Source organism: Pongo abelii, chromosome 3 (assembly GCF_028885655.2).
Source record: "Pongo abelii isolate AG06213 chromosome 3, NHGRI_mPonAbe1-v2.0_pri, whole genome shotgun sequence".
Classification (NCBI taxonomy): Eukaryota; Metazoa; Chordata; class Mammalia; order Primates; family Hominidae; genus Pongo; species Pongo abelii.
In genome coordinates this window covers 191,027,884-191,040,953 of record NC_071988.2, presented here as the reverse complement: position 1 = coordinate 191,040,953, position 13,070 = coordinate 191,027,884, and the positions used below count along the sequence as shown (strand labels likewise).

The window sequence follows — 13,070 nt, the reverse complement described above, 5'->3', positions numbered from 1 at the left end:
GAAACACACATAAGCTCAAAATAAAAGGATGGAGGAAGATCTACCAAGCAAATGGAAAACAAAAAAAGGCAGGGGTTGTAATCCTAGTCTCTGATAAAACAGACTTTAAACCAACAAACATCAAAAGAGACAGAGAAGGCCATTACATAATGGTAAAGGGATCAATGCAACAAGAGCTAACTATCCTAAATATACATGCACCCAATACAGGAGCACCCAGATTCATAAAGCAAGTCCTGAGTGACCTACAAAGAGACTTAGACTCCCACACAATAATAATGGGAGACTTTAACACCCCACTGTCAACATTAGACAGATCAACGAGACAGAAAGTTAACAAGGATACCCAGGAATTGAACTCAGCTCTGCACCAAGCGGACCTAACAGACATCTACAGAACTCTCCACCCCAAATCAACAGAATATACATTTTTTTCAGCACCACACCTATTCCAAAATTGACCACATAGTTGGAAGTAAAGCTCCCCTCAGCAAATGTAAAAGAACAGAAATTATAACAAATTGTCTCTCAGACCACAGTGCAATCAAACTAGAACTCAGGATTAAGAATCTCACTCAAAACCGCTCAACTACATGGAAACTGAACAACCTGCTCCTGAATGACTACTGGGTACATACGAAATGAAGGCAGAAATAAAGATGTTCTTTGAAACCAACAAGAACAAAGACACAACATACCAGAATCTCTGGGACACATTCAAAGCAGTGTGTAGAGGGAAATTTATAGCACTAAATGCCCACAAGAGAAAGCAGGAAAGATCCAAAATTGACACCTAACATCACAATTAAAAGAACTAGAAAAGCAAGAGCAAACACATTCAAAAGCTAGCAGAAGGCAAGAAATAACTAAAATCATAGGAGAACTGAAGGAAATAGAGACACAAAAAACCCTTCAAAAAATTAATGAATCCAGGAGCTGGTTTTTTGAAAGGATCAACAAAATTGATAGACCACTAGCAAGACTAATAAAGAAGAAAAGAGAGAAGAATCAAATAGATGCAATAAAAAATGATAAAGGGGATATCACCACCGATCCCACAGAAATACAAACTACCATCAGAGAATACTACAAACACCTCTACGCAAATAAACTAGAAAATCTAGAAGAAATGGATAAATTCCTCGACACATACATCCTCCCAAGACTAAACCAGGAAGAAGTTGAATCTCTGAATAGACCAATAACAGACTCTGAAATTGTGGCAATAGTCAACAGCTTACCAACCAAAAAGCATCCAGGACCTGCTGGATTCACAGCCGAATTCTACCAGAGGTACAAGGAGGAACTGGTACCATTCCTTCTGAAACTATTCCAATCAATAGAAAAAGAGGGAATCCTCCCTAACTCATTTTATGAGGCCAGCATCATCCTGATACCAAAGCTGGGCAGAGACACAACCAAAAAAGAATTTTAGACCAATATCCTTGACGAACATTGATGCAAAAATCCTCAATAAAATACTGGCAAACAGAATCCAGCAGCACATCAAAAAGCTTATCCACCATGATCAAGTGGGCTTCATCCCTGGGATGCAAGGCTGGTTCAATATATGCAAATCAATAAATGTAATCCAGCATATAAACAGAACCAAAGACAAAAACCACATGATTATTTCAATAGATGCAGAAAAGGCCTTTGACAAAATTCAACAACCCTTCATGCTAAAAGCTCTCAATAAATTAGGTATTGATGGGATGTATCTCAAAATAATAAGAGCTATCTATGACAAACCCACAGCCAGTATCATACTGAATGGGCAAAAACTGGAAGCATTCCCTTTGAAAACTGGCATAAGACAGGGATGCCCTCTCTCACCACTCCTATTCAACACAGTGTTGGAAGTTCTGGCCAGGGCAATGAGACAGGAGAAGGAAATAAAGGGTATTCAATTAGGAAAAGAGGAAGTCAAATTGTCCCTGTTTGCAGATGACATGATTGTATATCTAGAAAACCCCATTGTCTCAGCCCAAAATCTCCTTAAGCTGATAAGCAACTTCAGCAAAGTCTCAGGATATAAAATCAATGTACAAAAATCACAAGCATTCTTATACACCAATAACAAACAGCCAAATCATGAGTGAACTCCCATTCACAATTGCTTCAAAGAGAATAAAATACTTAGGAATCCAATTTACAAGGGACGTGAAGGACCTCTTCAAGGAGAACTACAAACCACTGCTCAGTGAAATAAAAGAGGATACAAACAAATGGAAGAACATTCCATGCTCATGGGTAGGAAGAATCAATATCGTGATAATGGCCATACTGCCCAAGGTAATTTATAGATTCAATGCCATCCCCATCAAGCTACCAATGACTTTCTTCACAGAATTGGAAAAAACTACTTTAAAGTTCATATGGAACCAAAAAAGAGCCCACATCGCCAAGTCAATCCTAAGCCAAAAGAACAAAGCTGGAGGCATCACGCTACCTGACTTCAAACTATACTACAAGGCTACAGTAACCAAAACAGCATGGTACTGGTACCAAAACAGAGATATAGATCAATGGAACAGAACAGAGCCCTCAGAAATAACGCCACATATCTACAACTATCTGATCTTTGACAAACCTGAGAAAAACAAGCAATGGGGAAAGGATTCCCTATTTAATAAATGGTGCTGGGAAAACTGGCTAGCCATATGTAGAAAGCTGAAACTGGATCCCTTCCTTACACCTTATACAAAAATTAATTCAAGATGGATTAAAGACTTAAACGTCAGACCTAAAACCATAAAAACCCTAGAAGAAAACCTAGGCATTACCATTTAGGACATAGGCATGGGCAAGGACTTCATGTCTAAAACACCAAAAGCAATGGCAACAAAAGCCAAAACTGACAAATGGGATCTAATTAAACTCAAGAGCTTCTGCACAGCAAAAGAAACTACCATCAGAGTGAACAGGCAACCTACAAAATGGGAGAAAATTTTTGCAACCTACTCATCTGACAAAGGGCTAATATCCAGAATCTACAACGAACTCAAAGAAATTTACAAGAAAAAAACAAACAACCCCGTCAAAAAGTGGGCAAAGGATATGAACAGACACTTCTCAAAAGAAGACATTTATGCAGCCAAAAAACACATGAAAAAATGCTCACCATCAGTGGCCATCAGAGAAATGCAAATCAAAACCACAATGAGATACCATCTCACACCAGTTAGAATGGCAATCATTAAAAAGTCAGGAAACAACAGGTGCTGGAGAGGATGTGGAGAAATAGGAACACTTTTACACTGTTGGTGGGACTGTAAACAAGTTCAACCATTGTGGAAGTCAGTGTGGCGATTCCTCAGGGATCTAGAACTAGAAATACCATTTGACCCAGCCATCCCATTACTGGGTATATACCCAAAGGACTATAAATCATGCTGCTATAAAGACACATGCACACGTATGTTTATTGCGGCACTATTCACAATAGCAAAGACTTGGAACCAACCCAAATGTCCAACAATGATAGACTGGATTAAGAAAATGTGGCACCTATACACCATGGAATACTATGCAGCCATAAAAAATGATGAGTTCATGTCCTTTGTAGGGACATGGATGAAATTGGAAATCATCATTCTCAGTAAACTATCGCAAGGAGAAAAAACCACACACTGCATGTTCTCACTCATAGGTGGGAATTGAACAATGAGAACACATGGACACAGGAAGGGGGACATCACACCCTGGGGACTGTTGTGGGGTTGGGGGAGGGGGGAGGGATAGCATTAGGAGATATAACTAATGCTAAATGACGAGTTAATGAGTGCAGCACACCAGCATGGCACATGTATACATATGTTGCTAACCTGCACATTGTACACATGTACCCTAAAACTTAAAGTATAATAATAATAAAAAATAAATAAATAAATAAAAGAAAAATGAGAGAAAATTAGAATTTGGACTAATTTATGTTTGTACATACATACATCGGTGGTGATGGGAACTGTAGGTTCTTTACCTAAATAGTTAGGTCCTGGAAGAGGACAATTTATAGCAATGGTGACACATGCATTATTTGGTGCCTTGTAGATAGCAGGTACAAATACTTGCCTCCATAGTTGTAATGATCATCACAATTTACTACACAGTTTATACCGCATTCATCCTTGAAGGCTATGAAAATTAGATCCTGAACCTAGAGTTTGCTGTTAGGCCACCTCTGCCTCCTACTAAAATGAATGTGTCCAGCCTATCAAAGATTCTCTTCAACAAGCATGAGCTCCATGACATATTACATTGCAAACCTGACTTTTTGCAAATGTACGTGGCTGGAGACATGCCAATCTTAGCAGTCAGTGCTTGAAATTGAAACTTGAGGGGGAATAAGAAAAGATTCCAGTGGGCAATTATTTACAATGATTAATATTTCAATATTTTTAACTTACAAAAATGGCAGTTTCATAGAGGCTATATGGTTTAAAAATACACAGTACTTCATGACTGTGTGTGTCATCCTTGCACAGAGGCCATGCTTATCTTCTCTGTATCATTCCAATTTTAGTATTCATACTGCCAAAGCAAGCACTCAACATTATTTAAGTGAGATGGCAAAGACCCCCCCACATCCTAAAGGATGGTCCTTGATCACAAAGGCTAATAACCAAGTTGGGGAATAAGTTAAGGAACGAACCATGTGGTACCAATTCTAGATGCAATGGGAATAAAAAAGAAACAGAAAACAGTGCTGGCTAGAATGACTGCAGAAGACTTCATGAAAGAGGCAAGTTATAAGCCCTTGAAAGATGACAAGGATGTAGACAAGTAGAGTGGAGAAGAAGAAGAAATTCAGAGTCAGCATGAATAAAGAAACAGACGTGAGAACCTGTTTTTTTTGTTTGTTTGTTTGTTTTGTTTTAACCACTTAAAAGCTGTGTGGTTTGGGCTAGTGACCTAATGACCATATGTCTCAGTTTCCTCCTTTGTAAAATCTGGGTATTAACAGCTTGTATCTCATGGGATCACTGGGTAAACTACATGAACTAATGTGTACTAAACACTTAGAACAGCACCTGGTGTAGTAAGAGTAGATCTGAAGTGACAAACAGAAAATATTCCGCATGGAAGTAAGTCACAGAGACGAGACTGGCTGAGATAAACAGAATGGAAGAGGGGAAGGAGTTTAAAAAGATGCCAAGAATTCTTGACCAGAATTTCCAAGAATGTGCAAATAACCCTTACTGATTGCCTTCTCAGTGTTCAACTCTGTTCTAGGTGCTAGAAATACAATGTTGAACTAGGTCACGATAGTTAGAAAAATTGTATTTTTATGGTGGATATGGCAGAAAGAGATAAAAGAATGGAAGGCAAGACATACCAGGAGGTGGTAAACGCAATGAAAGGACAGAAGTATGAGTAGATGACTGTATCAGACAGCGTGGTCCATCAGACTTCTGAGGAGGTGACTCTCCAGTGGTGGCCTAAACCATAGGAAGTGGCTGGCTATGTGAGTCCTACAGGGAGAGCTTGGCAGTGCAGAGGTCCTGTGACCAGAACCAGCCTGGCAGGGCCAACGGATGGTCACCGTGAACCCTGAGGAAAGAGGTACGAATACAGTTTTCTCACACTTATTCTAATATGGAACCTCTTCTCTTTTTCAAAGCATCTCACTGGACTAATGTAATTCAGAAACACTTTACGAAATTGTGTTAAAAGTTGAGGACAGGGTTTAGGGGTAGCATGCAAGATGAGAGTTAGAAATAAAAGTGGAATATTTTGAAAGAGGAGGCGTGAGGAAAGAAAAGCAATTATAAATTTTGAGGCAAAAATTTGGCAACTGAGTTTGTTTTCCTATAAAACTAATGCTATGTTAGAGTTTAATGTAAGACGGTTGTAGTTCTGCTCCCTGAAGTGGCACCTTCTTTTGATAAATGAAGAGTAGCAACTCATTAGGAAATAAAAAGAGTGGTGACCAAGAGATGATCTCCTTTTTTTGATGGTTTGCACAATTAAAAAAAAAATAAAATAGTATTCTAAGTTGGTAGTTACCAAAACCAGAACTCTTCACAAAAATCCATACTCAGAGGCAAACCTTAACCAATAAACAACTCGTAACAGGCCTCCTGCACTAAATACTTCATTGTATACACACTCAGCCCAATTGTACAAAAAACATTACTGATCTGTTTACTCTGGCTTTAACAGTAAGTCATTTGTCATTTAAAAATAATATTCATGTGGTTGGGATAAAAACATCTCAAACATATACACAAGCGTCTGGAAGGTAAAGTTTTCCAGATTCAATCACCACCAAATCCCAAGAGGTCTCTTTTTTTGGCTACTGAATAATCTTGAAAGCATCCTTCCCTTGATATGCTATTGCAGGTCAATTCTGTGAGCAGATTTCAGAAACTCAAATTTCCAGAGCACAATATTGATTTAAGAGATAAGGTACCAGAATCAACCAGAGAATTTAACTATTACAAGTCCTCTTATTCTACTCTTCTCACATTCAGTGAAATCTGATGGTAACTGAATTCCACAAAATTTCAGAGTGAGCAAACTCATTAACATGTTGGCATTTAAATATCACTTATATTTAAGAATGTAGTGTATTAATATATAAAAGAGCCCAAGATATACAAACTGAGCTTTTGTATATCAATTCTATTTTCCTTTTACTGAATTTTATGTAAAGCAAAGGCTGTTAAAGTACAAAAAATGGGTACCTTAAGCTCATATTTAAAGGAAAATAGATAACTTTATTCCAATATCAAATTCTCCTCACATTATATTTTGGGTTCTTTAAAAAAGAAAATGACAAAGGCACGTGGGTTACTTTTTTTTTTTTTTTTTTGAGACAGAGTTTTGCTCTGTCACCAGGCTGGAATGCAATGGCGCAATCTCAGCTCACTGCAACCTCCACCCACTGTGTTCAAGCGATTCCCCTGCCTCAGCCCTCCCAAGTAGCTGGGACTACAGGTGCGCACCACCATGCCTGGCTAATTTTTTGTATTTTAGTAGAGATGGGGTTTCACCATGTTGGCCAGGATGATCTCGATCTACTGACCTCATGATCCACTGGCCTCAGGTAACTTCTGTTCATTCATTCTGTACAACTTGGTACACAGCCGTACAGGTCTGATTTTGAGCTGCCCCAGAGGCAGAGACATTTCAACAGAATAACCCAGTCGCAGCAGATCCTGGAGGCCTTGCCTACTAATTTATTGGTAAATACTTGCCCAGGATTGGATACAACTTGATAAGATACTGGACCCTAATGAGCCCAGTAATAACACCTCCAACCCCTTCAGGTCAGAGAATGAAAAGCCCCCCGCTATCTGTTTCCTGAAAAATAGGAGAAAGATAGGTATGATGAGATGTCTGCAGAGTACATTGCAGCTTGTGTCTGTTGGATTCTTTTTCACTGGTTACTATCTAACTACGGTCTTGACTTGAAAACTGTTTAAAATGCTCTGTGTGGTGAATCTTAAAGTACAACTAAATTTGTTACAAAGTTTTCCTTGACTCGGGGGATTCTGATTTGCTGCTTCTACAACAGTTTTCTTTAATCAAGAAATGTTAGACATTAGAGTTATTTGAGATGAACCTAAGTCACGCTATTCTCTCCTTGCTCAGGCATTTCTTCCAGAACCCTGGGAAATCCCGTCACCTCTTGAGTAACAATGATGACAGTGTCCCCACCTACCCGTTTCCTATCAGGGAGAAAGAGAGGGACAATGAGATAATGTCCATAAGGAGCTGTGGGCCTATATAATAAAAGCTCTCAAGAGTACATCTGTATAAAAGCTCTTACTGACATATGCTCTTCTTTGTGACAAACATGGAGCAACATTTCAAACCAAAGCCCCGCTTATATAAAACAGGCAGTTAAGAGCATACAACATTGTGACACTGTGGCTATGTGGCACTCCCTTATGAGCACAGATTCCAAGAATGTGAAGATGGCAAAAGAAACAGTGCCAGTCTGGTTTCAGGGATGGGTCTGATCTGATTCACCCTTCAGACTTAGTATGGCCGCTCAGAGACCAACAGAGCAGAACTGCCACACTACGCCTGTCAGCACTGACAAATCTTCTGGGTTTCTTCCATGTCTTAGGGCTGATTTACTATGTGGAGAAACATGGTTACAGCAATGGAGGGTGTAACACCAACTTACCAGCAATAGTGAGGGGAGTAGAATACATTAATTTTATAAAAGTGCAAGCAGATTTCTCTCTAAGGCATGCTCTCCTTACTGCCTCCATCTAAAAGAGTTTGTCAACTTAATATTTGTATCTGTCGACTGCTTTGTGCAGGGCAATATTTTCTTTGCCAGTGATCCCAGTAAATTTGGGGAAGATGTAGCATAAAGGAAGAAAGGCATTTGAGGAACTGTATGTATAGAAGTTCCCCAGACTGCAGTCAACCTCTCTCCAGCTCACAGAACAGCATGCAGTTGGTTGACTGTGGTCTGGGGAACTTCTATACATACAGTTCCTCAAATGCCGTTCTTCCCCAAATTTACTGTCTTTTGCCTCAGCTTTGTGGTTTATCACTGACATCCATGACCTTTGTTCCCTGCTTTGACCTGCTACCCAAACATATGAGAAACAGAACCTTATCTCCACCGACTGTTTAGAAACTTAGTACTTACTAACCTTCCTGTCTACAGATGAAAATAAGAACAGTGTGAAACAAACAGAATAAAACAGCAAGTATACAAGTGATGATTAAGAAAACTAAGAGGGGCTGGGCACAGTGGCTCAGGCCTGTAATCCCAGCACTTTGAGAGGCCAAGGCAGGCGGATCACCTGAGGTCAGAAGTTTGAGACCAGCCTGGCCATCATGGTGAAACCCCATCTCTACTAAAAATACAAAAACTAGATGGGCGTGGTGGCTCACACCTGTAATCCCAGCTATTTAGGTGGCTGAGGCAAGAATTGTTGGAACCCAGAGGCGGAGGTGGCAGTGAGCTGCAATTGCACCACTGCATTCCAGCCTGGACAACAGAACAAGACTGTCTCAGGAAAAAAAAAAAAAAAAAAGAAAAGAAAAGAAAACTAAGATATTGGAAATTTATATTTAAGATTTTGGTAAAACAAGGCAAGTGAAAAAACCTAATGAATTTCTACTTCATTGCGTTATATATAATCAATCTATTTGTTGGTACTTGATATATATATGGCAAAACCATCCAGCTAAAGAAATAACACTTATAAGTGAAACTGAATATATACATCTTACGATAACTTGGCAGTTCCTGCAAGTTCCAGGATGCCAAAGTCATGGCAGCCCTGATAGGGACACTCAATCTTTGGCAAATTATTTGGATTATTATGATAAACAAAATAGTAACATTTTTGTTTTTAATTCAGAATGCAAATGACAGATCCCATAGTATGCCAGAGGAAAAACATGTTTCAAAAGACACATTTATCAATCCAAAATAATGAATTCTTCAAGTGTGGGTGATTTAGCAACAGGAAAATTCCTTGAGGACAAAACGGTAACGACATAATAATGGCTTACTGAGCAGGCACAGAGCTAAAAATCTGTAGTCTGGTATTGCCACTTCGATGTCACAGCACTTAACTATCTTTGGGTACAGTTTTCCATGGCCACAAAATCGGCATGACTTCTCCATTAATTTTTAAGAAATGGCAGGAACGACTGACTCTTGTGGTAACAATTATAAGCTATTTTGACTCCATAAAATGAGTCACTGTGATAGATGGTGACAAGAAGCAAGTGCTCCTGTTACTTGAGGTAAGCCCTTAAAACTGCTTATCTTCTTAAGAAGGTTTCAAAGTCACTGATCAGCACAAACTGCTGTTTCTACCAAAAATGATAAATGGCACAATCATCACCACCTTTGAAAAACTAATCTTTGATCAAATTCTATATGAGAAATATTATAACAGATTATTTACACAGTACTCCTCTTCCTGGGAAGCAAGACTTGGTACCCTTTTAATGAGAGAGGATGAAAAAGTGTCATACAACAAATTCTGGCTCTTTGGGTCTCTCTAATAGCTTCTTTGTACCAAGATAATACACTTCTTTTTCTAACAGCTAAATAAAAGCTCAAAGAGAAAAAGCAGGGAGAAAGACAAAGGTTCTCCTCAGACAAGTTGACTGACAACTTTTAACAGAAGTCCATTATCACATCATTACTATATTTAGCTCCTTTATTGGACTTGTTTCTTTACATATTCATTTGACTGTGTTTCGTCCAATAAGGATTTGAGAAGAAGCCAGATTTCAAATTCATGTAATCAACATTTACGAAATGCCCAACAAAAGAAGCATTGCTAACTGAAGCTGCCTGGTACACCTTTGTCGAGCCCCGACATAGCAATGCTTGCCTTTAAGGTGGCATTAGTGTATCCTAGCAATGGAACACTTTTATAGATGAATGAAAATAACTTGAATTCTAAGATCTCCTTTTTACTCTTTAGTAGTTTTCTTCTTTTTCTCTCTGAACAATAGTATGCTTCTGGCGAACTCTGAAGTAGGATTTCAGCAGGAAGAGTTGAGATATGGGTGCTGGCTTAACCTTTGCTAGCAGTTCCTCGTTTTTGAAATCTTCAGTAAAATGACTAAGTACTAGCATTTACTTATTTTACTCTTCAACCAAACATGCCAAACACCTGTACTGTATTTTTTTTTGAGGATTTTACTGTACTTCTGTAGGTGTTATTTATCCTCAAAGATTTTCCATTTTAAAGACCTCACAGGGCTGCCACATCATCACTGTGATGTAAAGAGAGACATATTAGATCACCTGCAAACAGAAAGAGATAGAGGAGGCATGTAATGTATCTCGAGATCACAGGCCAGGGACAAAACTGGCATCATAATTTCTCCACTAGGTTGCATACATCCTCGTTTATCTACATCAAAACATAAAGACATTTACATGCTTTTGCCCCCTTCCAGTCAATCACTAGATTTACACAAAGGCTTATTTCTTAAATCTGTTAATTAAGGTTTTTCAAAAACACTAAGTATATACTTAATAACCAAACTCCTTCACATCCATTGTAATGCTGGCATGAAATGTTATAATAAAACACATAGTTTGGTGGTGAGAACATGGATTCGTGTCTCGGTTTAGTGGCTATGTGACCCTGGGCAATTTATTTAACTCCTAGACTCCTCAGTACTTTAACTGGGGCAATGCTACCTCTTAGGAATGTTGTATCAAGTGAAATAATACATGTGAGTTGCTTAGCACAGTGCTCAATAAATGATAGCTAAGCCCCCCACCCCCGTCATAATGATTAAGAGAGGGCACTGCATAGATTTTGAATAGTTCCTGATGAGAATCTCATATTAATTCAGACGAAAAAGTTCTGATTTTGATAATGTTAAGTGGCTACGCAAGAATCACTGAGTCAAATTGCCATTAAGAATTTTTACATCGCACGGAGAGAAATGTGTGAAATGTTACTGGGGCGCTCTGGGTTGCAGGCTGATGGGAGCGCGTGTACGGCGATGTGGGAGTCCCAGGGCGACCCGAGGCGGAGGGGCAGGGAAGTGGAGGACTGCGGCGGTTACTCACGCGGGGGTGACACTCTTGGGCAGCCCCAGGGCGTTGACAGCCGCCGGCGGCGGCTGCGAGGGCAGCAGAGCGCTGAGGAAGGCCGCGGGCGTCTGGCTGTGGCCGAAGCGGGTGGCAGGCGACGAGCAGTGGGACGCCTGTCCCGGGCTCGGGAGCGGCGGTGGTGGCGGCGGCAGTGGGAACACGTCGGGCACCGGGAAGGCAGCCGTGGGGCTGAAGACCGGGGGCGGCGGGGGCGGGGGCGACGGCGAGGAGGAGCCCCACGGGGCCTCGGGCTCGGCGCCGAAGGGCTGCGCGAAGGGCGGCACGGGGGCGCGGCCGAACTGCCTCGGCGTCGGGGACATGGGCGACGGGAGGCTGGACGAGCTGGGGCTGGAGGCCGGCGTGCCGTGGCCAGACGCGGGCCCGAGGTTCTGCGCGGCGATGAACTGCTTGGGGCGCGCGTAGTTGAAGGAGCCGGAGGACTGCATGGCGGGGGCGGAGCGGGAGGCCAGCGCGCTCATGGGCTCCGGGGACGCGGGCGGCGTGCAGGCCGCGAGCTCGGGGAAGGCGGGCGGCGGCGGGAAGGGGGGCGAGGGCGGCGCGCTGCGCGGGGCTGGCGGAGGCTGCCGAGCGCCGGCCTCCTGCTCCAGTCGGATTTGGTTCTGGAGTTGCTGGATCTTCAGAGGGTCCCTGGGGGGAGAGAGAGAAGCGACACCTTCAGAGAGGGAACGGCCAGGAACGTGCATTCCAGGAGTGAGCTCAGCTTGTGAGCATCGCTTGGCACTTAGGCCAGCTGCAGAGAACACCCAGGGAACGGGCACACGTTAGCAGCCGAAGTGTGGGGCCAGCAGTTCATTCTGGACCAAGCGCGAAGTCAGTGAAGTATGCACACCCATTTCACTGTCTCATTTTTAAGTTTCACATAAAGTGATTCCAACCAGTTTACAAATCCTGATGGAAATTTTGTCTGACTTCCAGGAGCCATATTTTGTTTTTAACGGATCAAGAAATAGTAAGAGAAAAACGTTTCGAGATCAATTCTCAGTCCTCTCATTCGTAGCCAATTTTTGGTAAAAGAATTCTATCAAAATGAGAAAGTTAAAAGCAAAAAACCACTTGGTTGAAGTTATATTTGGCAGATTTAGGTTAGTCCAATTTGCCTATTTCAGTGCTGTCAACTCTACATTGAATAAATACCACAGGTGGATTTTTTTAAAAATTTACTTTAATCTCTACATTTATCCCCTAAGAAAGTCTTTATGCAAAATTTTAGTAGTAAACTGAATTGCGAATTTCTTACACAAACCTTAATACACACTGATATTGTATATTATTTCAAACACATGTAAACAAGTGACATCTATAACAGGTAGGTGTTCAATAAACAATAGCAAAATATTTTATAATATTGTGTATTTAATTCCCCAAATATTTACCATTGAGAAGAGATAGTTCAAATTTTTATTTCTGAAATAAGAGTAAGCAGCTAGCAATGATCTAATATCTCACTCCTTTACTCAAAAACTTTGCTGTACATCCAGGATGTTTTCCTTTATTCACA

The 13,070-nt window shown here is 40.8% G+C and overlaps 1 protein-coding gene and 1 non-coding gene across 8 annotated transcripts in view; both read right to left on the bottom strand.

Moving 5' to 3' along the window:
* PALLD (palladin, cytoskeletal associated protein) overlaps positions 1-13,070 on the bottom strand; it is a 339,690-nt gene that overhangs the window by 45,112 nt on the left and 281,508 nt on the right. For 5 of the 7 annotated variants that reach the window (XM_054554684.1, XM_054554686.1, XM_063723719.1 and 2 more), the window contains one exon: positions 11,528-12,199. The exons of the other annotated variants lie outside the window; for them this stretch is intronic. In XM_054554684.1, coding sequence (XP_054410659.1) covers positions 11,528-12,199 — 672 coding nt within the window. The remainder of the gene's footprint in view (positions 1-11,527; positions 12,200-13,070) is intronic. 7 annotated transcript variants of the gene reach the window in all.
* LOC112133190 (U6 spliceosomal RNA) lies at positions 4,443-4,549 on the bottom strand. Its single transcript, XR_002914876.1, has one exon. It is a non-coding gene; the product is annotated as a U6 spliceosomal RNA (small nuclear RNA).